The sequence below is a fragment of the Orcinus orca genome, chromosome X (assembly GCF_937001465.1).
Source record: "Orcinus orca chromosome X, mOrcOrc1.1, whole genome shotgun sequence".
NCBI classification, from domain to species: domain Eukaryota; kingdom Metazoa; phylum Chordata; class Mammalia; order Artiodactyla; family Delphinidae; genus Orcinus; species Orcinus orca.
Window position 1 is genome coordinate 62,258,882 of NC_064580.1, and position 20,055 is coordinate 62,278,936.

The window sequence follows — 20,055 nt, forward strand, 5'->3', positions numbered from 1 at the left end:
TCCCTGTGAGGGACAGGTGTGCCCAGGAGGGCAGAGAGGAGGGGAGACAGAGACAGAGGCAGCATTGTTTGGCACAGACCCAGGGCCAGACAAGGAGAAGCAGGAAGTGCATCCCCAGAGCCTGGGCAGGGCTGGCTGCAATGATGCACTAACACACCCTGGTCCTGATTAGCTTGTTTATTGAAAAGTTTGAAGCAGAGTTTTAGACATAAAAATCAAAGTGAGCAAACACAGAGGTCTCGGGAACCACAGCCATAGTCACTGCGGAACAGGAGGCCCGGCCAAGGCCGCTGCCATTATGCTGTTTGCCTCATGCTCCCTGCATACGGGGAAGGCTGAGGCCTAGTTACTGAATTAGGAGGGTGGTGGGGTTCCGAGCGGCCAAGGTAAGAAGGGCCTGAAGGCAGCCACCTCTGAAGCGGCGGGATGGGGGCTGTGCAGCTAAGGAGCAGTGATGGGGCAGCCCCCAGAGCCAGGAGGGCGGCTCCCTGGGAGACCCGGCAGTACCAGGGCCATCGGGGACTCCAAGGAGTGTGTGTCTGGGGAGTGAGCGAGGGAGGAGCCTGGAATGGGGGAGTTGGGCTGCGTGGGAAAGGGGGATCCCCCATCCCAAGCCTCACAAGCCTGAGTAGGAGGCCTCTGTGGTCTCAGACCAGGATGAATCCCGGCGGGAAGCCGGAGGCTGCCGCTGGTGGCACCTCTGGTTGGGGCAGCCCAGGCGCATGAGTAGCATCCACATCCGCTCTCGGAACTTGACACCCACAAAGGCATAGAGCAGAGGGTTGAGGCAGCAGTGCATGTAGCCCATGCCCGATGTGACCGACTTGGCCACGTCCACACTGCTTTCTCGGCCACAGTTGCGGGCCACGGCCCCCAGCTCCATGAGGGTGTCCACCAGCACCACCAGGTGGTAGGGGGTCCAGCAGAGGGCAAAGGCCACCACCACCACCACCACCAGCCTCATGGCTCTGAGCCGCCGCTGGCCCCTGGAGACCAGCAGCACAGCCAGGATGCGGGCATAGCAATAGGCCATGACCAGCAGCGGCAGCAGGAAACCGGCGACCAGCTGCAGAATGCGCAGGGCCGTGCGGCCCACCTGCGGGAAGCTGTACTGGCAGTGGGTGGCGTTGAGGCGCTTGTCGTGGTGGGCGGACAGGAAGATGAAGTCCGGGAGTGCAAAGAGCAGACAGAGCCCCCAGACCGCCACACAGGTGATGGCCACGCGGGTCGGGGGACCCCGGCGGTACAGCTGGGTGGCGTGCACGATGCTCAGGTACCGATCGAAGCTGATGCAGGCCAGCAGGAGGGCCCCTGCGTAGAAGTTGATGTTGAAGAGGGCACCCGCCACTTTGCAGAGGCCAGAGCCGAAGACCCACTCGACGGCTGCGTCCACCGCCCAGAGCGGGAGCGTCAGCACCAGCAGTGCGTCAGCCACGGCCAAGTGCAGCAGGAAGGTGTCGGTGCTGCTCAGGACCGCCCGCTGGCTCAGCAGCACGGCCGCCACGGCGCCATTGCCCAGCAGCCCCAGCATGAAGAGGAGGCTGTAGAGGACGGGCAGGAAGGCCCGGTCGAAGTTGAGGCTGAAGTCCTGCGGGCAGGGTGGGGAGGCACAGCAGGGGTCACTGTCGTTTTCTCCGTAGTCATAGGAAGAGTTTTCCAGGAGGAAGTCAAGCTCCGAGACTTGGAACTCTTGGCGTTCACTCATCTGTGGAGGGAGGGAGAGCACAGAGCCTGTGAAGGCCTTAAAAGTCACTCCTTCGATTAGGAATTTGAGATTAACAGATACACACTACGACATGTAAAATAGATAAACAGCAAGGGCCTATTGTAGGGCACAGGGAACTATATTCAATATCTTGTAGGTTATCTATAATGGAAAAGAATCTGAAAAAGAATAGATATATATGTAAGCATAACTGAATCACTTTGCTGTACACCTGAAACATTGTAAATCAACTATACTTCAATTAAAAAACATCACTCCTTCAAGATTTAGTCTGAGGAGGCTTTCTCGAAGCAACTCCTCTGTAAGGCAGGCCCGGAGGCCTGGGCTGTACCCTGTAACTGTCCTGCCTTTCTTCTTAAACCACGCCCTCTGAGCTCCAGGTGCCCGGCCTGGGTGCTGGGCTGGTAACTTCCCTTCTCGAAGGCTGCTTCTCTCTCTCCCTTCTGGGTCATCCCATCGGCCCAGGGACTGTGGACTGGAGGGAGAGCTTCCATCTTGTGCCCAGAGCCCTCCCGGCCCCCTCTCCTCTCTCCTTGCCCTTCCTTCATGGCTTATGGTCCTCAGTGTCCTGGCCACGCCTAGTTCCACCACCTTCGTCCCCTGGCGCCTATTCGCCGTCCCCTCTCCTAGTCACTGGCCCTCCTCTTCCCTCCTCAGCCCTTGTCTGGGGACTCCAACTTCCTGCCCCCCACCCCATGGGGCCCCTCTACAAATCACTGCAGCCCCCAAACACATGCTTTCTGCCCCTGTCCTTCCCCTCCCCTACACTGAAGCCTGCCACCCGCCGGGGACTTGCCCAGCAAGCTCTATTAGAAACATTCCTTACCCCCTTCCCCTGCAAACCACCCCATAGCTGAGGGCCTCCCAGGGGCCAATTCAGTCCGGCATGGAAGATCAAAGTTCCAAGTCAGAGCTGAAGGGAGCCTTGGGGACCGTGAGGGGTTAGCCTCAACCTCATGCGTTTCGCAGATGAGGCACCAAAGCCAGAAAGGGGAGGGGTCTCGCCTGTGGTCATTCACAAGTCAGTGGCCAAGGTGGTTTCCCAATTCCCGGTCCAGAGTGCTCCTTCTACACAACCCCTGCATTCTCTACCTATTCACCCAACCCTCTGGTGGCCCTGGCTTGTGGGCCAGTCCTGACGTTCCCCTAGTGTCCTAGGCTCTCCACTTGGAGCTGTGGTCTGGCCTGGCTGGACAGCGGCACTTACCTCGGGGACCATGGCTGGGCTGGTACTCTGGCTGCCTGGCCGTGTGCTGCCTGCCCCTCTGCTTTGGTGCTTGTGGTCGGGAACCTGCGCTACACAGAGGAAGTCAGGGTTTCACGCGGTTCTCGGCAGCAACCTCTTCCAAGGGGTGATCTATACCAGAACTCCCTAGACCCAAGGCCACGGGGTTCCTACCCCAACATCCCGCTGGCCCGGCGAAGCTGCTCTGGGAGTTGAACACAAGCCTGGGACCAGAAAGCCTGGGGCCGAGGGAAGGGCAGGAGCAGGTGCTTTGAGGGGAGAGGTCTGAAGGAGAAGCAGGGCAGCTGGCAAGGGCAGGGGTAAGAACTGCTGCTCATCCGTCCTGGGCTGGAGTTGCTCTCACACGATTGTGGACTGGATAGCTAAACGTGTTAACTCTATAAAGGAGATGAACCTTCTTAAAAAATGAAAATATTTGAAAGCAATCCATCACACTAATTCTAGTCCTTTACTATTGCCCCTCCCTGCTAAGCAACAGGGGCAAGGAAAGGGAACTGCTAGTAATGAACTTGCTGTGTGCTGGGTGTTGCTTTAGGCGTTTTCTCTGACACTGCCTCATTCCAACCACACAAGTCCCTTGTAGGGGCGGGGGGTGGGCGGCATCCCCATGGCTAATCCAGAAAGGGGAAAGGCCTTCGCCAGACATAACAAGCAAGGGTAGGTGCTACGATTGAACCCACAGCTGTCTGACTCTCCTTTTACCACTCCTCACACTGCCTTCAGTTGCTTTCTGATGGATAAACAATGATATATTCACACAGTTAAAAACAAATGAACTAAAAGCTATATATTTTAACATGGACACATCTAGAAAAGCCAATGACCAATGGTGGAAGAGGCAAGTTAGGGAATACTGTGTATAGTTTGACACTACTTAGGTAAATTAGAAAAAACACACACACAAAACAATACCATGTTGTTTTGGATACAGCTATTTGTCCTAGAAGTTTAAAGTAGGGACTGGACACACCACACATCCATGAGAGCAGTTGCTTCTGGGGTGAGGAGAAGGGGAATAGGGTTGGGGAAGACTACATGGGGATCTCCCTATTGCCCTGCTCTTATTATCAGAGGGAAAAGGCAGCCCCTTGCCTCTCCCAAGCAGTTTCCCTCTCTCCTCATAGGTGAAAAGCAGAGAGAGAGAGAGAGAGAGAGAGAGAGAGAGAGAGAGAGAGAGGGAGACTGAGGCTATGGCATTGGGGTCCAGTTTTCAGCCAGAATGTGTCACCTGAGCCTCCAGGCTTGGGTCTTGAATTCAGCTCAAACTTAATGGACAAAACACACACTTGTGAGGCAGCGAGGTCCTTCCCCGCCTCCTGTGGCCAGAAGATGTGACTGTCCTTGCTCTAAGCAGTTTGTCACCTGCAGAATCCAGGCCAGAGGGAACTAAGGGCTTGGAGGAGGTCAGGAGCAGCACAAGTGGAGGGGCCTGGGGGGATTCCAGAAGCCACAGCAGTTAGGATAGGTAGGACTTGGCAGGTGACTTGCCTGCAGGTGGAGGAAGACAGGTGGGAGCCAGGAGCACAGCTTCCGATGCTGGTCCGTGAAGAGTTTCCATTCACTGGGCTTCTACATGTGAGAGAAAGGAGGAAAACAAAAAGCTCTATTGGTTCAACTTAAAGGAGGTTCTTGTATTCTGCAGTTATGGCCTTTATCCCCTTTTTGGTATTAAAAGGATCTTCTCTTTATGAAATGTTGGTGACGATAGCATCTTGTGTTAGCAGGAGTTGACAACCCAGTGTGGGTCCTCCAGATACATGTGAAATTTCTAAGTTTAGGGACCTCCGGTCTCCTTCCTGTGTCCAAGTCTCCTCATTTGCCACATGGGGACCAAGATCCCCACCTTCCTGGGTTGCTGGAAAGGAGAAATGAGAGGAGGTCAGCTAAGAGTGTTGGAAAGGTGCAGAGAGCTTTCCTTTCTGCATTGGGCCATATCCTGAGAGGCCAGCCTGGGCTGTGGGGTGGACTGTTCCTGCTGCTCCCGGTGTGGCCATGATGCAGTGGGAAGAATGGGAGAAATGCTGAATTTGTCTGGCTCCAGCCCTGACTCCACCCTGTTCGAGATGTGTGACCTTGGACCTATGACATAACCGTTTTTGAGCTGGTCTCAGCAGGGGTGTTATAAGATGATCTGAGGGCTTCCCTGGTGGCACAGTAGTTGAGAATCCCCTGCATTGGCAGGCAGATTCTCAACCACTGCGCCACCAGTGGTTCGAGCCCTGGTCTGGGAAGATCCCACATGCCGCGGAGCAACTAAGCCCGTGCGCCACGAGTACTGAGCCCACGCACCGCAACTACTGAAGCCCGTGCGCCTAGAGTCCATGCTTCGCAACAAGAGAAGCCACTGCAATGAGAAGCCCATGCACCGCAACGAAGAGTAGACCCCGCTTGCCGCAACTAGAGAAAGCCCGCGCGCAGCAACAAAGACCCAACGCAGCCAAAAATAAATAAATTTGTAAAACAGGTCATCTGAGATGACCAGGGCTGTGAGGTCTCCACACAGGGCTCAGCCCTTAGTAGAAGCATATCTGAGAATGCTGAGTGTGAGGGATACTGGCCACAAACCCAGAGTCCCTGGGAGCTCTTCCATGTCAGGGGAGCCCTGGGACGGAGTGTGCTGCCCTGTGGACGTGGCTGGAGGACGGATCCTTCGGGAAGGCTGCCATGCCTTAGCTGGGAGGGTTTGGCCAGTCCTCGCCGAATCCTCTGGCTGCCCCACTGTGTCACCTTAGGCGAATCATTTTACCTCTCTGCCTTGGTTCTCTCATTTGAAAAGTAGGGATAAAGCTAGTCCACCTGTGTCAGGGCTGCTCTGTGAACTGTAAACGATATATATGGCACAGGGTAAAGAACCCAGCTAGCAGCAGTTTCCTCCCCTTCTAGTAACTTTCCAGACCAGCCCCTCCCAAGGCCACAGAAGGTCAGGTCTGCAGTTGGCCACTGCTGTCTTTCACAGCTCACATGCCTCAGAAGGTGCCGAGACAAGAACCTTGTTTGGCCCACTAACTCGGCCCTCTCCTATCCCAAGCAGCCCCCAGACCAGCTTCCAAGCAGGCCCAGCCCTGGGGAAGACCCACCTAGCCAGAAGCCTGCACCCTAAGTTCTGGTAGCTGTACCCTTCTGCTTCTGGCCTCCCGAGACACCAAGTGGGGAAGCTTCAGAAGGAAGTTAGTCAGAGTGAAGCTGCTCCGAGCCCCACCTGTGGTCAAGGTGTGAAATGTGCACCTGTCTCTTCTCTGCCACCCCTCCCCCTGTTTTTTTTTTCTGTCTTTCACACCTCTGGGCTGTGGTTTGGGGAGATGGGAGGCTTGAAGGTCTGAGCCCTGGGCCTGGTCCCTCACAGGAAGGAGGGCCTCCACAGCTGTCTGTCAGGCCAGCAGGGAAGGGGGCCACTTCCTCTTCTTCCATCCTCTTAGTGTTTCACAGCCTCTCTCGCAGCTTCTCCGAATGCCCCCGGGAGCCCTGCTCCCAAAGCCCCTTAGACTAGGCTGCTAGCCCCCAGCTGTCAGGGGGGCAGGCTCAGCGAGGCCCAAGCTTTCCGTGGGTCTCAGGTGGTGGTCCAGACTGGGACAGAGCCTTTCTTACACAAAATGAAGAGTCCTAACCCCACGAAGGGGGTGTGCGTCTGCCCCAGACACTGCTGGGACTCTGTGCTTCCTTCTGCCGGCTGTGGATTTCACAAGAGAAGGAGAGCTTAAGTCACAGGGATGCCCAGGGACTGGGAAGTGCCCCTTCCTCTGTCCTTTTCCCTGCAGCTCTGAGCCCTACAGGGAGGCAAGTCCTTTCCAAGTGCTGGGGCCATGGGCTGGGACCTCAGAAGTCCAGGCCCGTGGGACTGAGCCCCCAAGCTATGGGCGTGCTCATTCTTTTGGGGACCAGGGAAGGAGGATGTTGCTGCCATCTGTCAGGTGGCAAAGGGAGACAAGGCAAGTCAGGCCATGGGACCAGCAGGTGCCAAGGCCAGGTAGCGAGGAAGAGCTTGTCAGCCCAGGAGCAGGCAGTCTGGTTGGAAAAGAGGGTACGTATGAAAGCAGGGGGATGGAGTGGGCTGGAGAGTAGTTCAGGACCCAAGCCCTGCCACCAAACACAATGACCTTCCTGTCATCCTGTCCGCAGCAGTGCCTGGGAACCAGTAAATAACAATAGCTTCCACTTGGCAAGCCCTTGCTTTCGTACACACAATCTTCTTTAAACCTTTAAGCCTCCCGGGGAGCCAGAGGTTGCTGTACGCATTTTGTAGAATGGAGCAGAGGTTCAGAGAGGTGAAGTGACCTGTCCTAGGCTAGTCAGCCAGCAGGGTTTGTGACAACATTCCTACCCAGGCTGCTTTCTAATGTGCTCTCCCAACCCCCGCAATCATGCTGCCACCCAAGGACTTGATCTTTCAGGAGCCACACCTTACTCACCATGCCGCCCCAAGCAGGCATCTTGTGTGAGGGCAGGTGCTCACCTGGCGGGGATTGTGCCCTAGAGGGAGCTCTGGTAGACCTCACCACATCCCCATTCTTCTGCCGTGCTCCTCCTCACTTACTAGGGAGAAGAAATGTCAGAATCACCAGGACGAGGAGCCTGAAGGACCAAGCAAAACTCCGCCGAGTGCCAGACCCCTTTTGCGATGCCTCCAGGAGGATCTGTGGTGCTTCCAGAAGTCTCCCTCCCACCACAGGCTCCTGAAGACCTGGCTTGGAAAATTCCCCACCTCTGCGGTTGGTGTGCATCTGTTCTCATCCCCCACCCCCCGGTCCCTGGGACACCACCTCTGCTCTCGGGCCTGTCCAGACTCTCCAGAGGTGCAGGTGGCAACACTGGCAACACACAAAAGTTCTATCATGGAAGCCTGACCTTGATGAATTCTTTTTTTTTTAATTGAAGTATAGTTGATTTATAATGTTGTGTTAGTTTCTGGTGCACAGCAAAGTGATTCACACACACACACACACACACACACACACATATATATATATATTCTTTTAAAAATATTCTTTTCCATTACGGCTTATTACAAGATATTGAATATAGTTCCTTGTGCTATACCAGTAGGACCTTGTTATCTATTTTATATGTAGCAGTGTGTATCTGCTAATCCCAAACTCCTAAATTTACCCCTCCCCCACCCCTTTCCCCTTTGCAACCTAAGTTTGTTTTCTATGTCTGAGTCTGTTTCTGTTTCGTAAATAAGTTCATTTGTATCATATTTTAGATTCCATACATAAGTGATATCATATGGTATTTATCTTTGTCTGACTTACTTCACTTAGTATGATCATCTCTAGGTCCATCCATGTTGCTGCAAATGGCATTATCTCACTCCTTTTTATGGCTGAGTAGTATTCCATTGTATATATGTGCCACATCTTCTTTATCCATTCATCTGTTGATGGCTGCTTCCATGTCTTGGCTATTGGAAACAGTGCTGCTATGAACATTGGGGTGCATGTAACCTTGATGGATTCTTGAGTCCCCATCACTCCCTCAGTTAACAGGGGGAGGATGTCCCCCTGCGCTGCTCGGCTGGGCTGCCCCGTGGAAGTCATTGGCAGGCCCAGCGTTTGCTTCTTGCACTTCCTTGGGTCATCCCCACAGAGTGAGGTCAAATGGGACAATAAGAATAGCTGACATCTATTGATTACTTAACTATGCGCCAGGCACTATTCTAAGAGCTTTACTGGGATGAACTCATTTAATACTCACAACTATGTAGTAACTATGACATTGTTACTATTATCAGATGGCAGAAACACAGAAAGTTTAAGGAACTTGCTCAAAGCCACGTAGCCAGCAAGTGGCAGAGACCTCCTGCTCTCACCTATTATGCTATCATGACTTTTAAGGTGAGAGGGACTGGGACTGAGCGTGGTGTTCAAAGAGGATGGCTTTGGCCTTCTTTGTAATGTTTTACAAGGAGATTGGATTCACGTATTTGCTGTGATTAAAAAAAAAAACATCCAGAAGGAAAATAAAATTAAGCTAAAAACCTGGGACAATCGCTGAAATTTGAACATGGCCTGGAGATGAGATAAAAACCTTATATCCATGCTATTTTTCTAATGAATGTCTTTGTTTGTAGAAATTATGATTCAGGAATTTATGGGTAAAAGCCTATCACATCTGCGGCTTTCTTTCATATGAGTTGGAAAAGAGATACGCAGAGTGAGAGAGGATGCACAAAGGATAAAGGCAATGGGGCAGCATGCTATCCCTTCCAGTTAGGTGATACCGGGAAAAGGTATAAAGGAGGTCTTTGTACTATTCTTGCAACTTTTCTGTAAGTTTGAAACTATATCAAAACAAAAGTTACTGAAAGGATCTCTCTCACGCAGGATGGGTTTGGGGTCAGACGCTATTCCCAGGACCAGCTTAGAGGTCTTGTGAGAAGAAGATGGGACCAAGGTGGTCTGGAAACAAATGCTCACTGGCTGTGTCCTCTGGCCTCGTCCCCAGGAAGCTCCCTCCCATGACTCAGTCCCTTCCCCTTCTCCCCTCCAGCCTCACTTTACTTCTGGACTCTTGGCTTCTTCCCTTTTCCCACAGTCTGGCTACCTCCAGCCTCTTGGCCTGGAGTTCCTCCCAACTTTCCCCTCTGCCTTTTGAAGCAGGAAGGGAAGCGCTGCCTGCTTCCCAGATGGAAGGCACAGGCAGCCCAAGCACTCCTTCTCCAAGCCCCTCAGGGCCCCTCAAAGAATACAAGCCGTGCCTGAGGCTCTCAGGGTGACCCCATTCTTGCCTCAGACTGGCTGAAGAGAAGGGATTGGGGCTTGCGTCCTTCAGAGTGTGTCACCAGCTGAGGGCCTGGAGTTCTTGTTTCCAAATGGAAGTGGACCTGCCAAGTTGGGTGAGGTCCCTGTCTGGGAGGCCGCTCTCCCTGAAGAGCCAGCAGTCTGGGCAGGGGTTCTTGGCTGCTTCTGGGATCCCACGAAGAGGAAAAGGCACATGCTGGAAACCACGTTGCCTGCCGCTAAGGTGCTCCACTGAGCAGGAGCTGCTGAGTGATGGTGTCCCTCCCTGCGTGCTTACCTCGAAGGGAACCCAGTTGTGCGTTAAACTGGCCTCCCAGGACCCTGCACAAGGCCCCTTGCTGATGGGTCTGACTCTGGTCTGAACTCTTCCTGCCTGGACTCTCTGGCCTTCTGGAAAATTCCTCAGCCAGCTAAACGAATTTCCCCAAATCCCAGCAGGGTATGGCGGTGGCCTGGGGGGCTGTGTCTACATGTCCTGTGCTGCCATAGCCCTGGCCTTGCCTTCCATTATTGTTGGGCCCATATTTCTCCAACTAGGCACTAAGTCATGTGCACAGGCACAGGCATTGGGGCTCGTCTGGCCAGAGCCGAACTGGCCCCATGCCAGGCAGTCAGGCAGAGCAGGTCAGCACGCGGACTCTGGAGCAGCCTGCTGTTCAGGCTGTCTGAACTGGATTCCTGGCTCTGCCATTTACTAGCTGTGTGACCTTGCACTGGTTACTTCACCTCTCTGTGCTTTGGTTTCCCTCTCCGGATGAACAGAGTCAGTATGCTGTATATGTCGAGATGCTCCAGACAAGGCATGGTACGTGGTCAATGCTATATCTGAATCGTTAGCTACCCTCATCCCTGTGGCTGCCAAGATCCTCCCAGGACTGGGCACACCCCCGGGGGTAGCTTCATTTTTAAAAGTTTTTATTTATTTTCTTTTTTATAAATAAATAAAAGTATAGTTGATTTACAATGTTGTTAGTTTCTAGCGTACAGCAATGTGATTCAGTTATACATATATAACTATTCTTATTCTTTTCCATTATGGTTTATTACAAGATGTTAAATATATTTCCCTGCGCTATACAGTAGGACCTTGTTGTTTATTTTATATATAGTAGTTTGTATCTGCTAATACCAAACTCCCTCCACCCCGCCCCACCCCATTTTCCCCTTTGGTAACCATAAGTTTGTTTTCTATGTCCAGGGGCAGCTTCATTTGCATTGAGGTACTGCACACCCCAAACTGGAAAGCCTAAGCCTTGGTCCTGAATTGCCGAATTGGTCAAAGTGCTGATGCCTTTGGCTGTGGGTCCTGTACGACAGTTTTATCCCTGTGCCCAGGTCTTCATGGGTGATGGGGTGAGAGGTCCCTTCCAGACGCAGAGCCCGGCTGGGTGGGCTGTCTGCTCTGTCCTGCGGCTACAGAGGGGACTGGGTCTAGAAGCTGAGCCTTGCTTCTGGGGCTCAAGACTTAAAAGGAGTTTGAGGACACACCAAATTGAAAACATGCTTTCCCCTGTGATAGCCACAAGTTCCTCACTCACAGAATACCACTTTAATTGCTGACTCAGCCAAAATGATGATGGGACTGACAGAAAACAATAACAACAATAACACTTAGTCAGTAACGCTTATGTAGCACTTACCATGCCATTTGAAGCACCTTTACACATACATATCCTCCTAACAAGTCTTTGAGAGGTTCTATTTTTATTCCTGTTTTGAAGATGAGGGAACAGACTCAGGTCAAGTAACTCGCCCGGTGAAACAGCTGATTAGTGATGGAGCCTGGCTTTCAAACCAAGCGGTCTGGCTTCGAAATCCACACTCTTAACCACCCTGCTCTACTGTCTTGAGTCTGAAAAGGCCATTATGTGATTTTAAAGAGAAGCAGAGGCGCCTGAAGGTGAGCTGCCTCTGGGCCCGGGATGGATGCGCTGCTCTTTATGCAAATCCCCAACCCCAACGGAGATTCCAGAGCTTCTGGGCCAGTGCGGGGTGGGGTGGGGGGGCTGCGGTGGAAACCAAAGCAAGGCCGGCCCTGCGACAACGCCTGAGGTGCCCGACAATGCCTGAGGTGCTCCTCAGGCATATTTCACAGCCGGTGGTGCCAGGACGGAAGTGAAGGACGGGAGTCAGGAACGCGCGGTGGTTACCATGGGAACCAACAGTGTGGTGAAGCTCCAAGCCGAGCCTGTCTGGGTCTTAAGAAAAAAAAAAAAAAAAGCAAATGATATTTTTAAAAATTCTATATTTTTTGGAGAACGGCTTAGGACAAACCCTCTGTGGAACTCAGATGAATTTTTAGCCTATTTGCTAGTGAGTAGCAGTCTTTCACATAACTACCCAGAGGATTTATAAATTACTGTAGTGTACAGTACAGCTAGAGAAGTGCTTGCGTGTGAAGAGGCATAGGATGGTTGAGGAGGAAGGGGGTGGTGCGGTGAGGGAAAGAGTTGGAAGAGGGGAGAGAGTTTGGGGCAGGTAGGCGTAAGGAGACAAGTTAAAGGGAGGGAGAGTGTTCACTGAAGTGTGGGTAGCAGGGGCGGCAGGGAGGGGAGAGAGAAGTTGATTCAGAGCTGGAATCCACAGCACTGATTGGCCACCCCCAGCCCAGTCTGCCTCTCATGGGTTTCCATCCATCTTTGCCATGAGGATGGCGTCCACTGCGGCCCCTCAGTTTGTCCTCTGCCCTCATGTCAGGTCTGGGAAGTTTGGCATAAAAGGGGTCTGTTTAGCCTCTGAACTCCAAATTAGTGACAAGGAAACTTCACATTCTCCCATAACACCCCTTCTTGTGCCCGCTATTATTAGCTCCAAACATGAGCTGTCTGCAGGGCACACTTTGGCAAACACCAGCCCAGAGATGGAGGCTATTCTCCTGGCCTGGCCTTCAAGGCCTTCCGTGATCTGGCCCCAGCCTCCTGCCCAGCCTGATTCTCCTCTCTGCTTTGTGCATCCTGTATGGTAGCCAAACTGAGCCTCACACTGTTGCAAGCATACCCCAAGTTTTCAGTGCTTGGCTGGTCTCTACCTGAGTCCTGCCCACTGTCTAGGACTCAGAGGTACAGCTCAGAGCCATGAAGGCATTACAAAGTCCCTTTATCTGGACCCCATGGTTCTGCCCTGAGGGCCCTAGCCAATGAGGCAGACAGAAAGGAGAGGTGAGAAGACCCAGGGGAGGAAGCAGGAAGTTTCAGTACCCTCTGACTACCTTGCAAAGATAGAAATGGGTTGAAGTTATTCTGCGGGGCAAGTCTCTGACTAGAAGTATCCTTTGCCATCTGATCTCTCGCCTCCAGCCTTCTTCCCTTTAGAACCACTCACTCCACTGGGGATCATTGAACAAGTATAGACAGGCCAAGACAGGCTCTGGAGGATCTCAGTGGGAGTCCTACTGAAGACAGGAACCGTGCAGCATGGTGGTAGCAAATGGGCTTTGTTTGGTGTCCGACAGGCCTGGGTTTCAATCTCGTATTGGCCACTCAACAGCTGTATGATTTGGGCAAATCACTTCACTTCCCTGAGCCTTAGTTTCCTCATCTGCAAAGTGGAGATAATACCTACCTCATATGACAAGGATGAAATGATTGTTGAAAGGATTACATGAAACGAATTTAGGAAAATCACCTGGTGAAATACCTGACCTTCTTTGACACCCACTCTAAAGTAGCCACCCCCCATCCCTCTCTATCCCTTTAGCTCATTTTATATTCATCACCACCTGCTATTTACTTGCTTATTTGTTTACTGACTGATCACTCCATTAGAATATACTTTTCACTAGAGATATAATTTTCTTTTCTTAATTACTATATCCTCAGTGCCTTGAATGGTTTCTGACTCATAGTAGGTGCTCATAAATATTTACTGAGTTATAAATGAATGGCTAGTGGGTTCTGAAAGGGTAGATACCCAACGGATACATACGTATGGCTGTAACTCTCTCTCATGCATACGACCTGTAACGCTGTAAGTCTGGGGCATTGCTGCTGTCAAGCATGTGACCTAGCACAAGGTGTGTTCTGGGGAGTACTTTTCTAGGGCCTGTGTTTGGGAAACAATGCCTATTAGCATAAAGCTTTTGGGAAGTCCTGCTGTAAAGACAAGAGTAGCCAAACTCATTTGGTTACCATATTCCGTTCGTAAGGCTACCGTAACAAATTGCCACAAACTGGGTGGCTTAAAACACCAGAAATGTATTCCCTCATAGTTCTGAAGGCCAGCAGTCCAAAATCGAGCTGTTGGCAGGGCCACACTCCCTCCAGAGGCTCTAGGGGAGAATCTATTCTTTGCATCTTTTTGCTGCTGGCTCACATGCCTTGGCTTGTGACCATCACTCCAATCTGTGCCTCCATCTTTATGTGGCCTCCCCCTCTTCTGTGTGTCTAATCTCCCTCTATCTCTCTCTTATAAGGGCAATTGCGATGGCATTTAGGGTCCACCCACATAATCCAGGATTGTCTCTTCATCTCAAGATCTTTAACCTAATTATATATGTAAAGACCTTGTTTCCAAACAAGATAACATTTACAGGTTCTGGGGTCTAGGAATGGACAGATCTTTGGGGGCCGTTATCAGCCAACCACAGTCACTATCTTTCCTATTTCCCACAACTCCCCTACTATTTTGAGAAATGGTGACTTGAGACAAATGGGTTTTTAGAAAGGATGGGGATGGAGATGGGAGTAGAGTACAGAAAGAAAAAACTTCTTGAAAATGTGAAAGGATGCTATAATTGTCAGGCCCTCCTCAGGGTGGGAGGAATGGGGCTGGCTATTGACTAAGCTCTCCTGCTGATTCTTTTTGTGTGTCAAGGACTAGGACCCACTGCATACAAAGACATGGAGAGGTAATTACCCCTGATGGAGAGTAATGAGTGCCGCTGTACTTCTCATTTAATTAGGCTGGGGAGGGTGTCTGGATATGGGTGGTTTTCAAGAGCTCTCCAGGTAACTGTAATGCATAGCAAGAGTGGAAAACCACTTGGACAATAGTGTCGAGGCGGTGAGAATGTCAAAATACAGCTGTTGGTGAACATTATCTTTAAGAGTAGTTACAAGGTTCATAATGTTTATATCCATAATTAATCCTCTTGAACTTTTCAGGGAGATAATAACGGCTGGGAACACTGGCTGCCTCTGTGCGGGGAGGGTGGGGAGATGCTCAGCAAGTGTGAGGTGCAGATAGAAAGCAGAAATCGTCGCTGGAGCCACCGATGTTTGAGAGCCTCAGCGCCTAGCCAGAGTCTACAGTGCCGGGGCTGGCCAGACATAGGGACCCAGCAGAGAGCTGCCAAGAGTTGCCGGGAAGAAAGAGAAGGTGGTGTTTATTTATTTATTTATTTTTGCAGTCCGCGGACCCCTCACTGTTGTGGCCTCTCCCGTTGCGGAGCACAGGCTCCGGACGCGCAGGCTCAGCGGCCATGGCTCACGGGCCCAGCCGCTCTGTGGCATGTGGGATCTTCCCGGACCGGGGCACGAACCCGTGTCCCCTGTATCGGCAGGCGGACTCTCAACCACTGCGCCACCAGGGAAGCCCAGGTGGTGTTTATTTAATGAAAAAAAGGGAAAGCCCTTGGTCTGGACCCAGCCTCTACTCCCTTCTGGCCCAGCTGGAGGGGGCAATCTTGCCATGACTGCGGAGGCCAAGGTGGGCGGGGGGCAGTCTTTCAGCAGCCCTGATGGCTCTTGAGGTTCAAGCTACCTGGTATGAGGCCTCACGATGATGGACTAAACCTTTCTGAGGTTGCGGCTTCCAAAAAGGAATACTTCCTTTCTCCACGGGGTCTTTTCTGAAAAAATTTTTTTTTTAAATTTTACATTGGAGTATAGTTGATTAGCACTCCATGGGGTCTTATCCAGAGCTTTTTCTGTCCACTATCTCCTTAACCCCCCCTAGCTCTCTGGGGAGGTGAGCCAGGCAGGCATTACTGCTAATTTTTTCTCATTTTAAAAATTGTGCTAAAATATACATCACATAAAGCTTACCATTTTAACCATTGCTGGGGACAAGGAATCACAGATACATTTTTATAATAGGCGATGGATTCTTCACATATAGACTATCATATTTAGCCTCAAAATTCCAAATTGTTTCAGTCTACTGAAAGGATAAAATGAGATGGTGGCTTTGAAGCTGCCTTTTGTAAACTTTAAAGTTCTAACTTATTCTGAATAATTATAAGTATCAGGAAGAATACACTGTTTACTGCATTTTATGTCTGACTCTCAGCCTTCTCCCCCCACAGTAATGGGATGGAGTAAGAACGGTATGTCAGTGTGGACTCAGACTCTTTGTTTTGACTCATTTAATTGAGACACATTATTTTAACATAAGTGCTTTTAGTTTGGCAGCTGGCATGCAGTTTTTAAAAACTGTGGCAAAATACACATAACTTAAGGTTTACCCTCTTAATTATTTTTGTCTACAGTTCAGTGGCATTCAGTATATTTGAAGTTTTGTGCAACCATCACCACCATCCATCTCTACAACTCTTTTCACCTTTCTCAACTGAAACTGTACCCATTAAACACTAACTCCCATTCCCTTTCCCCCTAGCTCCTGGCAACTACCACTTTACTTTCTGTTTCTATGCGTTTGACTACTCTAGGTACCTCATGTAAGTGGAGTTATACAGTATTGTCCTTTCTTGACTGGTTTATTTCACTTGGCATAATGTCTTCAAGGTTCATTCATGTTATAACTGTTGTAGGACTTCCTTCCTTTTTAAGGCTGGATGCTATTCCGTTGCACAGATATACCACGTTTTATTTATCCATTCACCCATCAGTGGATGTTTGTGTTGTTGCCACCCTTTGGCTATTGTGAATAATGCCGCTATGAACAGGGATTATTATTTTGCAGGAGAGGAAAGTGAGGTTCAGAAAGGATCGTTCAGCAAATAAGTGGCAGGACCAGGATTCAAATGCTGGCTTGGCCCAAATCCTATTCATTGGCTGGGCTAGGCAGGCTCCAAAGAGACTGTTGCCCTGCTCTCCACCCTTCCAAGAGCCCTTGCTACCCTGGGAGCTGGCCATTCACACTCCCTGGGAGCTTGGAACGGGCGGAGAAGGCCCTTTCTTTACCTTGCACAAGCCCCAGGGGCCAGATGGCTAGATTCCTCTGCTTGGGTGACATTTGTGCCTGTTTCTTACCAAAAGGAAGATGTTGGGCTCTCTCCTCTCCTAGTCTGTGTCCTGCCTTCTAGGGCTTCCTGACACCCTGGCCTCCAACAGGGCATGTTTATTCTTGAATAAGCATCACCACTAAGTCCCCAGGAGGAGCTGGAGAGAGAAAGAGACAGGCAAGTTCCTGCCTGCAATTTTCTGTCCAGGCTAGGTCTGAGAAGCAAGTTTCTTACAAGCTGTATGGCCTTCACTTCTTTCATCCCCCCAGCTGCTGTCAGACATTTAGAAAGCAAATACCTCATCAAAGCTTTACATGACACTTTTGAAAGCTCCTTTGCATCTAAGCATGTGGGAAACCCCCTGAAGGTAACCCTATCTTTCTTGCCTGCTTCTAAGGAAAGCCAGCCCCTCCAATAAGCACGAAAGTTAGAGGAATCAAAATTCCCTAAGGACGGGTATTAAACCTTCAAGTGGTCTTTCAGCCACAAGTCACACTCCATTTTGTGTTTCAGCTATGCCATAACCCAGGCAGTCATCTCACCAGGAGTGTTGGGAAGGAGCGGAAGGGGCAAACCCACAACCCAGTGAATCCAAGTGTCAGAGCTGGTGCGGGTGAGAGGCAGGCTGAAGCTTGGGCAGACAGTTGTTCTGGCAGACTCTGTTGGTTGTCTGCCTGACAGCCATGCCCCTCCCCTTCTTTCCTACGGGAAGAGCCTTTCTCCCACAAAAGAGGTTGGAAATGCCAGGGACTCAGTTTCTCAGCCACCCTTACAGGTAGGAGTAGTCGTGTATGATGGCTGAGTTCTGAACCACGATACGTAAGGGGAAATCAGCTAGAAGGCTTCAGGGAAAGGGTTCCTGTCATAAAAAGAGAAATTGGTGAGGAGTGTTCCTCCTGTAGCTTCTTGTCTTTGGACATGGCTGTGTGAAGCAGCCATCTTCTGGTTATGATGTGACAAACCTGAGGACAAATGTCAACATGCTTAGCAAACCGGAAGGATAGAAAATGTCTGGGGTCCTTGATGAAGTCTTTGTGCTCCTGAATAATCCCCGGGACCACTCTGGATTTATGAAGTGAGATGAAAAAAATCCCTATCTTGTTTTGTTTGCAGCCAAAAGCTTCCTCACTGATGCGGTATCCCAGAGTAGACCATGGGAAAGCAGAGATCAGTTAGTGTCAAGTGAGACAAAGGGCATGAGGCTGGGGCCAGAGTCCATGTTGCACAAGTTCATGCCTGAAGTGAAGAAGGCTAAGGCTCCACCTCTTTTGTGGCCACTTGAGTAAGAGATTGACTAGGAGAGAGAGCTACGGACAGGACCCAGGTTTGTCAGTGCAGGCTAGACTAAGCTATGTGTTGGCGACAGCAAAAATGTCCAAACTTCAGAGGGTTAACCAAACAGAACTTTATTTATTTCCCCCTCACGTTAGACATACAACATGGGTTGGCAAGGGCTTGGCTCACTGTAGTCACTCGAGGACCAAGACTGATGGTGGCCCCATCTCAGCACACGCTCTCATGGTCACCACAGCCGTGGGATGAGAACAAGATGAATTGCACACTGTGTCCTAAAGCTTCACTGGCCAAGACAAGCAACATGGCCACGTATAACTTCAATGGGGATGAGAAGTGCAGTTTGGCCATGTGACTGAAGGAGGACCCATTTGTAGACCCAGCAGCTTTCACCACTCATCTCTAGTCAAGACTTGGCTTTTAGATGGGTTGGAGGGCAAGGGGAAGATATTGATCTCTCAGGACCCACGTGGCCAGGGCCAGAGGTGGGTCATCTGTTCTACTCACCCTCTACCATCCAAGTATAGCAGCAAACATGATTCTAGTCTTGCTCAGTGCTACCTTCGAGGCCTGGGATGGAAACAGTTACACTGGAAACAATGCCAGGACATTCAAAAGCATTGTTTTCCTCTGTCAGGCTGTATTCATTCCCTATTGCTGCTGTAACAAATTATTACAAACTTAGTGGCTTAACTTACATTTCTGGAGGTCAGAAGTCTGAAATGGGTCTCACTGGACTAAAATCAAGGTATTGGCAGGATTGCACTCCTTCTGGAAGCTCTAGGGAAGAATCAGTTTCCTTGACTTTTCCACCTTCTAGACACTGCCTGCGTTCCTTGGTTCATGATCCCTTCCTCCATCTTCAAAGCTGGCAATGTCAGGCTGAGTCCTTCTCAGGTTGCCATCTCTCTGGTTCTTTCACTCTGGCTCCCTCTTCCACTTACAAAGGCCCTTGTGATTATACTGGCCCACCCAGGTAGTCCAAGAGAATCTCCCTATCTCAAAGCCAGTTGAATAGCAACTGTAATTCCATCTCCAAACCTTTATTACCCTTTGACATATAATATAACATATTCACAATTTCCGGGATTAGGATGTGGACATCTTTGGTGGTGGGGGAATCATTCTGCCCACCGCACAGGCCTAGGAGGAAAGGAGTCTCCATTCTAGGAACAAAAGTGTCAACATCACCTGGGAGATGCCCCGTGAATGCACGATGCGGGGCTGTGGCCCCATTTAAGTGTTTTAAAGTTAGATTGGATGTTGCCATTTCCAAATTATTTTTTAACCATAAGCTCTAAGATTGCTTTACTCTGATATTATGTCAGTTTTAATAAACCTACTCAGCAGATCATTAGCTCAGCAGCTCATCCCTTTAGGTGCTATAGGCTGAAGGCTGTATTTTTCCTTCCTGTATTTTCCCCTTTCTCCCCACATCTGACCCAAACGAAGCCAACTCTGCACTTTACTGCCTCGGGGGAGGTAATAGCCTGGTAGAGGGAGGAGAGAGAGGACTGTGGGTCGGTAGACCCTGCTTCTTTTTTTTTTTTTTTTTTTTTTTTTGCGGTACGCGGGCCTCTCACTGTTGTGGCCTCTCCCGTTGCGGAGCACAGGCTCCGGACGCGCAGGCTCAGCGGCCATGGCTTACGGGCCCAGCCGCTCCGCAGCACGTGGGATCTTCCCGGACCGGGGCACGAACCCGTGTCCCCTGCATCGGCAGGCGGACTCTCAACCACTGTGCCACCAGGGAATCCCTAGACCCTGCTGCTTAGTAGTGCTCTGAGGAGCTGGTAATTTCCCAAAGTGGAGTGCCCCCACCAATCCTGGTTCATCCAGAAACACCAGGGCTCCCAGCCGTCTGGCAGATTTCCTCAGCTTCCTACAGAAGCAGCAATGGAAAGGGGACAATGGGTGGCTTGTTGGCAGCTTA

General features: G+C 50.7%; 1 protein-coding gene across 2 annotated transcripts in view; it reads right to left on the reverse strand.

Annotated features, from left to right (window-relative positions):
• Positions 1–162: 162 nt before the first annotated feature.
• Positions 163–20,055, reverse strand: part of CXCR3 (C-X-C motif chemokine receptor 3) — a 35,327-nt gene continuing 15,434 nt past the window's right edge. The window contains exons 2-3 of one of the 2 annotated variants that reach the window (XM_004275744.3): positions 2,934–4,541; positions 163–1,705 (exon numbers count right to left, since the gene is read on the reverse strand). In XM_004275744.3, coding sequence (XP_004275792.1) covers positions 617–1,705; positions 2,934–2,945 — 1,101 coding nt within the window. In that variant the 5' untranslated portion in view covers positions 2,946–4,541 and the 3' untranslated portion in view covers positions 163–616. Of the gene's footprint in view, positions 1,885–2,933; positions 8,002–20,055 lie in introns of those variants that run through there. The other variant, XM_049705121.1, reaches the window with a different exon arrangement.